Genomic DNA, 12,428 nt, shown 5'->3' with positions numbered 1-12,428 from the left:
AAAAAGATGTTTGGGCTTCCTGGCTTGAGATCACCTTATCTTCCTGAAACCTAACCCCCACCCCCATGCACAAAATCATCGTAATAGTCCCATCTTGAGTAAAAAGCCAATACCTTCTTATTGATACTATTGCCAACATTGCTGTTATTTCTAGTAAGAGAATCCAGGGCAATCTCTGCCTTTCAGGTGTCTCCTTATGAGGATGAGCCTTGCCGCCCCTGTGACTGTGACCCTGTGGGGTCCGTCAGTTCTGTCTGTATTAAGGATGACCTCCATTCTGACTTACACAACGGTAAGTACTTGATTCACTCTTGTGCTTGTAATTGATTTTGTGTGTGTGTGGAAGATTTGCACATACTGGAACTATTACCATTATATAGCCAGTTGGTAACATGATTATTGATTCTTTTGTTCACCAAGTATGTATCAAGCACCTACTATGTGTCAGGCAGTTTTTGAGGACCTAGGAGTGTGTACTTAACAAGGTAGTCAAAGTCCTTGCTCACAAAAACACTAAACAAACAAGTATATGGGTAATATAATGCCAGGTCGAGAGGTAGTGTCATGGACATAAAGCAACATTAGGACTCATGAATGGAGGGAGATGGGGTAATGAGGTGACAATGTTGGGGTGATGAAATGACGTTTGAGCAGATAATTGAGCATTTGATGAAAGAAGAAATAAGGCTCAGTTTAAAGCCATGTGTGGAACACAGTAAATAGCAATTGCTCTCCTTAGCTTTTAGAAGACATTTGGAGGGCTTTTGCGTACATCATCTCACAGATCAAGCAAGTCCTCTCGTTAACTTGGTAAATGTCAGAGTTCTTTCTTTCTGTTTCAAAAACTGGCAAATTGACTTGCAAATACCAGAGTCTCCTGAATAGGTTGCGTCTGTTCGAAGACTCTTGTGACCCCATCAAGTTCTCAGCCACTGGCAGTTAAAATGGATATAGACCAGCAGGGATGGATGGGCCCCCCAGCAATGGGGAGGGTAAATTACCCAACTGAATTGATTCTTACTTGCAGCTAGTGAGGGGATGATGATGATGATGATAATGAAGATGATGATGGTGATAGTGGTGGTGACATTTACCCTCAGTTGAGTTCCTTTTAAAAAAAATATATCGTTTAAACTTTGCAACCATAGCAGATAGAAATTGCTTAACCCACTTTACAAGCAAGGAAACTGTAGCTCAGAGCAGTTAAGAAACGTGGCCGAGATGACACAGCCGTAAGGTTTCAGAGCTGACATTAAAAACAAAGATAGTGCTTGCTGCTCTCTGCCACTTGCCTCTGTGCTTTTTTTTTTTTTTTTTTTACAAAACAGTTTTATAATTTACAACGATACAGTTTTCCCGTTTGAAGTCTATAATTCATTGTTTTGGTGTATTGGTGCAACCATCTTCACAATCTAAGAGTCCAACATTTTCATCATCCCATAAAGAAGCCCCTTACAAACTAGCTGTCACTTCTTACTTTCCTCCAGCCCCTTCTCCCGGCCCCTGGCAATCATTAATTAGCTTTTTCTTTGCAGATTTACCTATTCTGAACATTACATAGAGATAGAACCATATATGTTGGTTTTTGGTGACTGGCTTCTTTCATTTAGTATAATATTTTCAAGGTCATCCGTGTTGTAGCATGTATCAGTATTTCATCCCTTTTTATTACCAAATAATATTTCATAGTATGGACATACCATGTTTTATATATCCATTCATAAGTTGATGAACATTTGAATTGTTTCTACTTTGGGGCTATTACGAATAATGCTACTAGGGACTTTTGTGGGTGTATGTTTTCATTTTATTTGTTTACTTAGGAGTGCAATTGCTGGATCTTATGGTAACTCTATGTTTAATATTTTGAAGAAGTGTCAAAGGGTTTTCCAAAGTCACTCTACCATTTTATATTCCCAGCTCCCTCCGTGGATTGCATCTCTGTTTTCTTTCTTTAAACAAGGCATTGGCAAACTATGGCCCATGGGCCAAATCCAGCACACTGTCTGTTCTTATGAATAAAGTTTTATTGGAATGGAGATATAGTCATTTGCCTGTGTATTCTCTACGGCTGTGTTGGAACAATAACGGCTGAGCTGAGCAGCTGCAAATGAGACTCTGAGTCCAAAAAGCCTAAAATAGACACCCTCTCACCCTTTACAGAAAACGTTTGCCAACCCCTGCTTTAAACTTCTTTTGCCTTCATGTTGGGTCATTGCCATTGTTGTCCTTCTAGGGAAGTGGCCGGGTCAGTGCCTGTGTAAGGAAGGCTATGCAGGAGAAAAATGTGATCGCTGCCAACTTGGCTATAAGGATTACCCGACCTGTGTCTCCTGTGGGTGCAACCCAGTGGGCAGTGCCAATGATGAGCCCTGCACAGGGCCCTGTGTTTGTAAGGTAAGTGGGGAGGTCAGAGACACCCCTGAGCTTCCTTTGAGCTTCTCTGGAAAAGGAGTGTTTTCCATTGGCTCCAATGATCAGTTCTTGAGCAAAGTATAAGGTTTAAGCAGAACTCCCCTTGCCCCTTGTCTCCGAGCCACACCCAGTTGGCTGCATCATATATGCTTGGACTTACATGGGCATCTGGCTTGCTTTTTTTGTACCTCTGGTAATGGTCATATATTCCAGGGGCATTTCTGTGACTTCTTGGAGGACACCAAACACTGCATACCTTTATATTCCCACCTCCCTCTGTGGGCCTCATCTCTGTTGCCTTTCTTTAAACCAGGACTTGGTAAACTATGGCTTGTGGGCCAAATCTGACACACTGCGTGTTTTGTGAATAAAGTTTTATTGGAACAGAGCTGTATCCATTGGCTTATGTATTTTCTATGACTGTGTTCAACCAATAAAGGCTGAGTTGAGTAGTTGCAAAAGAGATGCTATTGACCCCTAGCTTAATTCTGTGATACCCTTTTTCAGCTTTATGTTTGGAGGAGAACCAGATTAACATTAAATTTCTGAGAACACCAATTAAAGGCAGATATGCTATTTTGAGTTTCCCTTAAAAAGGAGTTGAATAGTCATAAGAAATGCATTAATATGGTGCCAGTGAGGGGTTTTATTTGGCCTTACAATATTAATAACTATTTCTTCATAATTCATAGGACATTCCATTGTACCTATGTGCTTATTCCCACCTGTGCAGTCTTAGGCACATGTTACATACGACTGGAAATAATCTTGAGCATTTATGCATAAGACAGAAGATTCTATAGCTCTCCAGATTTTGAAATGCTTGAAAGATCAGTAAAAAATGAAAGATTTAAAACAAAACAAAACAATTTAAATGGAATGACCAAGTTCTAAGATCTCCAGCCTTGTTCTTGAGTACAAAATCAAATTATATGTAATTCAAAATCTCTATTCTGGAAATATTGACTTTATGAGGCCTCACCTTTACTTTGGACATTTATTCACCTGTCTCTGTGGATCACCGAACACCTGTCTTGTTAATGTCATTTTATTCTCTCTGGACAGACACATTGGTTTCAAAAGCTAATCTTTTACCCTAACTTACAGGAAAACGTTGAGGGGAAGGCCTGCGATCGCTGCAAGCCAGGATTCTATAACTTGAAGGAAAAAAACCCCCGGGGCTGCTCCGAGTGCTTCTGCTTTGGCGTTTCTGATGTCTGCAGCAGCCTCTCTTGGCCTGTTGGTCAGGTGGGAGGCGCCATCTGCGAGGCGGGATTTAATGAGCAGGTCGTATTGCACAAGCTTGGCATGAGCTGTGTGAGGAGGAAATGAGGATGACTTCCCCTGTGACACCACTCTCATCCCTTTGCAATGACACTGACGTGGGTCAAAGGCAGCCGTCTGCCCCTCAAGTTTCTTTATAGGTCATGTGCTTACTCCCACACACATTTCTCTATAGAAAAAACAGGATGATGTGGCACTAGAGAACACGTCATGTTTCAATTTCTTCTGTGGGGAAATGGATTGGGTGGGGAGGTCGGCTCTCCCACCGCCCGCCCCTGCTGCTCTCAGGCCTGGGAGCGCAGCTGGCCATAGGGCCATGGGGATTTTCCAGCTCAAAGAGGCTAAGGAGTAGGAGGCCCTCCAGTGGCAAGGGTGGGAACAGCGGCACGTGGTGCAGGGTTTATGAATGCAGGCAAGTTGTTTCGGGAATGGGGAGTTCTGGGGTGATGGGTTCAACAGGGGTGTCCAGTGGTGGCTAGGAGAGGTGGAGATGGTGTGGTGGCTGCAGGCAAGGGAGGAGCTGCTCCGGAGGGACTTACCCAGCAGTGACTGCTGTGGCCACCACGCTGGGGGGAGTACCATCACCTCTATGTCGGTGACACATTGGGAGTATAAGATCTAGAGGTTATCTTTGTACATTTTTCAGCATTTGGGTAAAAAGCAGGGGGCAATGAAGAAGAGGGAGTCAGAGTTAGCAAGAGACATTTTGCTCAATGTATTCATGATGTTCTTTGTTGTTTTAAATCTAAAGTCTATACCCATGGCCTTTATGGTTTTGCTCATTTATTTGCTTATACTGGATCTGGATTTGGAGTAGTGAGACTTGTTCTCAGGTCCTCCTGGTCCTTTACAAGTGGAAGGGTCAAGGGTCATGAGATTCAGCAGCCACAGGTGTTATGTTAATGCCGTCCCTAGAGAAGCTTTCTGGCCCATTTCTTCATTGTGAAAATAGTACTGCTGCACTGGGTGAAATCTAAGGTGAGTTCTATTTCATACTTCAAAATTCTTGAATTTGTTTTTAAGGTAAACAATATGTCCGGGTGGCTGGTCACCGACTTGATCAGTCCCAGGAAGCTCCCGTCTCAGCAAGATGCACTAGGTGGGCGCCATCAGGTCAGCATCAACAACACCGCGGTCATGCAGAGGCTGGCTCCCAAGTACTACTGGGCGGCCCCCGAGACCTACCTTGGAAATAAGGTGCGTGTGTCCCTGCAGATAGCGATGTCTCAGATGAAGATCTCAGGGAACACTGAGAAAGAACTTGCGCTGCCTGCATTTTAGGTAGTCTCATAGGGCACCTGAGTGTCGGACAGCATTTCATGATGATACAAAGAAGGTTTTCTAGCCTTGTTAGACTTTATGTTGTATTATTCAAATAAGAACTTCTGCTCCTCTGGTCTGGTTCCTGAGCGGTGTGTTTGGTGAAGTCTCATCCCCCTCTCTGAGATAAACTTTCTGGGTCCCTGGATCGCTTGTTCGTGAAGTGTTCATCACATTCCCACTTTGTTTAGTTTGCCGTAGGCTCAGCTTAGCGCCTCCGTGGCTTAGTGGAGGGCCTGGCATACAAAAAACAACCCAGGGAAGGTTCCAGCAATGGGACTGCTGTGCTGCTCTCTCACTTTGAGTACCATGGCAGGCTATGCTCATCTGAAGCTCACATTTAGGAACAGATGGAATACTTTCTGCTTTTGTTATATTTCAAGAAAATGCAAACTGGTGATTCTGCAATGTGGAGGTTGGTTTGTAGGCTTGGACCTTCCTTGCAATGATGTGTTCCCATTCCCCCTCCCCAGTTATGCCACATCTCTCCAGATTCTGATTGATAAGAAAATTTATTCCCGAGAATCCGTCTCAATTATTATAGCTCCCTGCTTACCTTCCTGGGTGTTTTTTTGTTTGTTTTTTAAAGTAATGTCATGCAGGTATGCTAGTGTAGTCTTGTAGCTTGGTACGCTTCTATTTAATTTGATGATTATATTTTCGTTTTAAATTTTGTTTTGTATATTTTTAAGGAGTATTTATTTTTGAAAATTATTGTTTTTTCATCAAATTATAATCCTAGAACATGTGCTTTATTTATATGATTTTATCAAGAGAGTTCAATGATTTTTTTTCTCTTGATATCACTTCTCCAATTTTATGGTGCAAAGTTGGGTTCTGAACAATATATTGCTGTCATATACTCATCAGAAAGAAAATCTTTATATTGAAGGACAACTCATCAGAAGAAACACCTTTAGTCCTTTCTCTAGCAAATCAGACATGTTCTTTAATTGACCTACGAGGAGGATGCTGAAACGAAAATATGGAGATTGTAGACATGGGTCAAACTCCTCATCCCCTAAACTACTTAAGTGAAGTAAATATCTATTGTGTGATTAACAAAAGTTTATAGTAATTTGCCTTGTGGTCTCTAAGAAAGAGTACATTTTTCTTCTGTGCTTTCAAACAATGTCCTGCATTTTGGTGATATTGATTAACCACAATGTTTGTAAATATACTTCCCTTTCACTGCCTTTAATGTGAATTTCCTTGTCTGTCTTGGTCAAGGGAATAGTTGTAGCCTAGTTGTTTGCAGATGGATCCCAGTGACCACTTCCTCTTACTTCATTGTTGCTGTGATTGTCTTCCCCTTTCATGTTCATTCTTGCTTCAACATTTCAGCTGACTGCGTTTGGTGGATTCCTGAAATACACGGTGTCTTACGATATTCCAGTAGAGACGGTAGACAGTAACCTCATGTCGCACGCTGACATCATCATTAAGGTGATTGTTTTTGCTTTGATTCTGCTGTAGATCTTAGGGCTTAGTGGGCTGATAGTTTATGACTGAAAGTGACTAGGTGAGGGCATCCCAGCAAGGAGCTGGTGGCCAGGTGGCCATTCAGCAGACCCTGGACTTGTGTGGGGACTACTGAGACGGTGAGTGTGAGAATCTGTCTTTGAGCCCATTTCTGAAGTTGCCTCAGGACAGCACCCGCCACTCTTCTCTTCATTCCTAGGGTGTACCCATCTTTTCACATTTAAAAAGAAAGGGAGCTGGGCTTGGTGCCTCATGCTTATAATGTAAGTGCTTTGGGAGGCTGAGACAGGAGGATTGTTTGAGGCCAGGTGTTTGAGACCAGTCTGGGCAACATAGTGAGACCCCATCTCTCAAAAAATATTAGCCAGGCACCATGGACGTGCCTGTAATCCCAGGTACTCGGGAGGCTGAGGCAGGAGGATGGCTTGAGCCCAGGAGTTCAAAGTTATAGTGAGCTGTGATTGCACCACTGCACTCCAACCTGGGTGACAGAGAGAGAGCCTATGTCTAAAAAAAAAAAAAAAATTAAGTAAAAAAGAGACAAATTTTCGCTGTGACTTTGAATCTTCTAAGTCTCTTCTTCCCTGTGCCACTTTGCCTCTCAGACGAATGGATTAGGCAGTACTTGGCAGTCTGAGGACAGTAGACGTGTTGCCATGCTTGTCCTCACCCTCTGTCCCTATCCCCACATCCTCAGTCTCCATAAAAAGACCCAGCTCAGTCAGGAGGGCTCCCCAAGTGGTAATGTCCCAGGGTCTGGGGCACGTTTGGGCAGAAACCACTCCAGGTTCTTGTCTCTCATGTCCTTTCACCTGGAGCTATCTTCACCTCCATCTCCAGCCTGAACAATTGCAGACCGCACACGGTAAATCACTTCTGTTAACAGCAATTTGATGAAAAGCTGGAGCTATGTTTACATACTTTTTCTACTTCTGTACTTTAGTTAAAGATTAGAGGTGTCAGATGGGTTGCTTTGATAAAAGCTGTGGGCAACTGCATGACTTTCTTTCTTTTCCAAGATCCCAGCGAAGTACACAGTCTTTAAGTTTATTACCAGAATCCCTCTAAAAAGAATACAATGAAACACCTTTTCGCTGATAAGTCTGGGCCAAGAGCTGTACACACCATTACATGTTTGCCACAAGAAGCTAGGCACGAATGAAAAACCATGTTGCTGAATACAAAATTTGATTTTATTTTTTATTTTATCATTAAATTGAATGACAAATATATGTTCTCTTGTTTTTAAATGTTAGGGAAACGGACTCACTTTAAGCACACAGGCTGAGGGTCTGTCATTGCAGCCTTATGAAGAGTACCTAAATGTGGTTAGACTTGTGCCTGAAAACTTCCGAGATTTTCACAGCAAAAGGCAGATTGATCGTGACCAGCTGATGACTGTCCTTGCCAATGTGACACATCTTTTGATCAGAGCCAACTACAATTCTGCAAAAATGGCTCTTTACAGGTATGTATTGAAAATGGAGGAAAAACTTATGGTGAAGGTACTTCAATTTTATCTTTATTTATTAATATATATTTAAAGCTCAACATATTTTACATTCATTATATTAAGGACACAGCTAAAGGAACTGGCTGTCTTAAAAATTCAGTTTATAAATGTAATTTTATTGAAAACGTAAGAACAGTTGTCCACATCAAGTGTATCCAGTAGAAGACAGACTTGACATTAGGATGAGAAACTTTCAAAGGGGGTTTCTGGGAAATGCACGATGGGTTAGCAATTGTCTGGACCATGTTGCACCTGGTTCTCACCATCCTGATGTTAATGGTCTTAGCTTTTACTCAGTCCATTTAAGTGAACGTATCCATCGTTGGTCATTTTATTACTTTCAGGAGGACAATTTCTGGCAATGCCGTGCCAAGCATAAAAGTTGTATGCAGCTAGGCTGGGCGTGGTGGCTCACGCCTGTAATCCCAGCACTTTAGGAGGCCGAGGCAGGTGGATCGCATGAGGTCAGGAGTTTGAGACCAGCCTGGCCAACATGGTGAAACCCCATCTCTACTGAAAATACAAAAAATTAGCCAGGCGTGGTGGCGCATGATTGTAGTCCCAGCTATTCAGGAGGCTGAGGCATGAGAATCAGTTGAACCCAGGAGGAGCACGTTGCAGTGAGCTGAGGTTATGCCACTGCACTCCAGCTGGGGCAGCACAGCGAGATTTTGTCTCAAAAAAAAAAAAAAAAGTTGTATGCATCTAACACAAACATAGCATGACACATTTAAAGGTAATCTTTCTATTTGTGATAATTGAATGGATTAATTTTTCTGAGGTGCTTCAACTCCAAATAGGCAACACCAGACCTTTCCCACAGTAGTCTATGGGCAACAGCATGACTTTGTACCAAACATTGAAGGCATTTCCAGGGAATAATGATGGCTCCCAGAGAATATATTGTTGTGAAAGACCTTTAGTTATTTACAAAAATCACATCACCCTTTTATTGGATTTAAATCTTTTTTTTTTTTTTTTTTTGAGACGGAGTCTCCCTCTATTGCCCAGGCTGCAGTGAAGTGGCACGATCTCAGCTCACTGCAAGCTCTGCCTCCCAGGTTCAAGCGATTCTCCTGCCTCAGCCTCCCGAGTAGCTGGGACTACAGGCACCCGTCACCATGCCCGGCTAATTTTTTTGTATTTTTAATAGTTTCACCATATTAGCCAGGATGGTCTCGATCTCCTGACCTCGTGATCTACCCACCTTGGCCTCCCAAAGTGCTGGGATTACAGGCGTGAGCTACCGCACCTGGCTGGATTTAAATCTTTTAGGAGCCCATCTTCATGGAGATGTGAGATGTATTTGCGAGCGTGTGAGTCACATAACAGTCTGTCTATTTGTAGGTTGGAGTCCGTCTCTCTGGACATAGCCAGCCCTAATGCCATCGACCTGGCGGTGGCCGCTGATGTGGAGCACTGTGAATGTCCGCAAGGCTACACAGGGACCTCCTGTGAGGTGACGCTTCTCTCTTCCTGTCTTTTTCCTTTCGTTCTTTCCTAAGGGGAAAACAGTGCACTGAAGGGGATGTCATGGCAAACATTTGAATTTTAGCTTTAGCAACCCAATGTTTGGCTCAGTCTTTTTTGGGCAATAGAAATATTAGAAGTCACATTGTTTAAAAAAATCAGATTCCTCCACCAGGAATGGGCTGGAGCACCGGACAATATTCTGACTTAGTGCTGCCCTCCTGCCTCAGTCAACAAGAAACTTGCAATACCCATGCCATTGACTTAAGGAAGATGGAACTTGATCATATCTGAATATTTACAAATCACCAGCATGTGACCTGGGTAGCTTTAGACAAGCCAGCCCTATTCTGAGACCTTTTATGGCCCCTGGCTATTTTACTTTGGTGGGCTCCACCTTACATGTGAAATATATGAAAATGCACTTGCAATCCTCAATGAAAGTAATCTGTTGCTAAAAATATTTTGAAATTACTTGGACAAGCGTATTGATATTAATACCATAACAAGAATAGGCCATAAGACTCTTGACACAACCATTACGTTTTTGTGTGTGTATTTCTACCTTTAAAAAGAAATAAGGAACTGGATTATGGTGATGGTTGCATAGCTCGGTAAGGTTTTTACTAAAAGTCATTGAATTGTACACTTAAAATGGGTGCATTGTGTAGCATGTAAATGATACCTCAGTTAGCATGTTTGAGAAAAAAGACATTTGTGTACTCATGGGCAACTGAGCAGTTTCTGTTTGTAACTCAGTGGAAGGAGGATGACTTTCCCTTCTCTTGCAGTCGTGCCTCTCTGGCTATTACCGCGTGGATGGAATACTCTTTGGAGGAATTTGTCAACCCTGTGAATGCCACGGCCATGCAGCTGAGTGCGATGTTCACGGCGTTTGCATTGTGAGTCTCTCACTGTAGCTCAGGTGCCCTCTCCTACTCACTTCAGAGCCATTTGCTGTGTACAAGTGATTTTTTTTTAAGTGCTTCCTCCACGGAATAACCCTGGCCTCATAGACCCCAAAGAAAATTTACAGATTTAAGCTCATGTCGTGAAATGTTTCCTGTTTTTTTTGTTGTTGTTGTTGTTGTTTTTAAAACAGTTACTTTGGTAATAGTGAAAAAGGGATATACAATTTCATTACAGTTCTTTTTATTAGAATAATATAAAGTAATTGTTTTTATTTGCTGAGACTATAAAGCAATAGAAAGGTAGAAAATGTTGTCTACTTATTAAATACAAAGGATAGGCTCTTTAGATGACAGTGCTAATATTTATTTGTTTGTTTGTTTGTTTGTTAATTGATTTATTTGAGACAGGGTCTTACCTTGTCACCCAGGCTGGAGTGCAGTGGCACCAACACTGCTTACTGCAGCCCTGGACCTTCTGGGCTCAAATGGTCCTCCCGCCTCCACCCTCCAACTGGCTGAGGCCACAGACAGTGCTAGTATTTTTTTTTAATCATGATATTACACAATATACCCTAAGAAGAAGAATAAAGTATAATCACACTCACTTATATACCATGCTTTATAGTTAGTTGGGATAAATTAATCAAACAGGTACTTTCATGCAATATGAGTTGAAACAGGGCTTAAGAAATAGGTAGTTAATCTTGAGAATGAACTTTGGGGCAGGTATGGGGCAGGGCTTGTTTCTTAACTTTCATTTTGCCCTTTGTTCTGTAAGTAAAGCTTCTGTAGGAATTGCATGAAGGGGTGGTTTACAGGCAGAATCAGTCCCTCCAGGATTGCTTTCCTCAGGTGCACAGCTTCCAACCACTTGATGAGGTGGTTGCTTTTTTTCACCTCCTTTCCTTTGCCATTTGGGTTTGTAAGGCCTCCTGCCAGCATTTGGGGTGGGGTAGGGTGGGGGGTACAGCAGGCTGTGGTTCTGCCACTTACGTCTTTTGTAGCTAGGCTGAAAGAGTAGATTTCTCATGCTTCCATTAATATATGTTTACAAATATATATTCATATTAAAGTGATAATGCTAAGTAGCAACTGGCCTTAAAGCTTTAATTTTAATAAATAATAATTTTATAGCTTTAAACATGTTTTGGAAATAATTTTAGACTTACAGAAGAGCAATGAAAGAGTTACAGAAGTACAGAGAGTTCTGAAGTAACCTTCCCCCAGCATCCCCTAATGCTACCATCTTGCATAACCAGAGTGGAGTTATCAGAATGAAGAAGTAGCACGATGAGATGAATTACACTGCATACCACATTCTGATTTCATCAGTTTTTCACTCATGCTCCTTTTTTTTGTAGGATCAAACCCAGGACCCTACACCATTCAGTGACCTTGCCTTTTTAGTCTCCTCTCCTCTGGGACAGTTCCTCAGACTTCCTTGTCCTTCATGACTGTGGCACTTTTGAAGAGCACTGGGCATTCTGTGGAATGTCCCCAGCCAGAGCTTGTCTGATGCTTTCCTATGACTAGGTTGAGGTTACACATTTTTGACCAGAAGACGTGGAGGTGCTGTGCCCTCTCATTGCGAGCAGACGGATATGATATCATTGTGTCTTCTTCCTGGGGATGTTAATCTGGGTCACTTGAATTAGGTGATGTCTGCTAGGTTTTTCCACTCTGAAGTTACTATTTTTCCCTTCTTAAACAATTAATGTTTGAGAGGGCAAAAATAATAAAAATTTAAATTAGAATTTAAGGAAATAAAAAAAACGTGGTAGCATCATATATCTGTTAAATCTAACCTTGCTTTTTTTTTTCTAATCTATTGTAAAAAGAAACCTTGAATTCTTCCTTTTGTGTAGTTGTTCATAGCCCTGGGCCTTGCATATAACTATCTAGCTTCCAGGAGTTAATTCTTTATCTACAGTTCATTAAAGATGAGGTTCCAGTTGCTCTTAGAGCCCCTGTTTTTCTCTCTGAGCTCTCTCAGCTCTTTATTCAAAGGAGAAACCTATTTATTTTCCTTGCAG

General features: G+C 42.0%; 1 protein-coding gene across 1 annotated transcript in view; it reads left to right on the top strand.

The window, feature by feature from the left end:
- Nucleotides 1-12,428, top strand: part of LAMA1 (laminin subunit alpha 1) — a 171,295-nt gene that overhangs the window by 71,216 nt on the left and 87,651 nt on the right. Inside the window, exons 9-16 of the mRNA XM_032152780.2 lie at nucleotides 187-292; nucleotides 2,237-2,397; nucleotides 3,523-3,663; nucleotides 4,723-4,896; nucleotides 6,364-6,465; nucleotides 7,758-7,969; nucleotides 9,362-9,473; nucleotides 10,276-10,386. Coding sequence (XP_032008671.1) covers nucleotides 187-292; nucleotides 2,237-2,397; nucleotides 3,523-3,663; nucleotides 4,723-4,896; nucleotides 6,364-6,465; nucleotides 7,758-7,969; nucleotides 9,362-9,473; nucleotides 10,276-10,386 — 1,119 coding nt within the window. The remainder of the gene's footprint in view (nucleotides 1-186; nucleotides 293-2,236; nucleotides 2,398-3,522; nucleotides 3,664-4,722; nucleotides 4,897-6,363; nucleotides 6,466-7,757; nucleotides 7,970-9,361; nucleotides 9,474-10,275; nucleotides 10,387-12,428) is intronic.

This window comes from Hylobates moloch, unplaced genomic scaffold (genome assembly GCF_009828535.3).
Source record: "Hylobates moloch isolate HMO894 unplaced genomic scaffold, HMol_V3 SCAFFOLD_5, whole genome shotgun sequence".
Taxonomy (NCBI): Eukaryota; Metazoa; Chordata; class Mammalia; order Primates; family Hylobatidae; genus Hylobates; species Hylobates moloch.
This window is presented reverse-complemented; position numbering and strand designations above follow the sequence as displayed.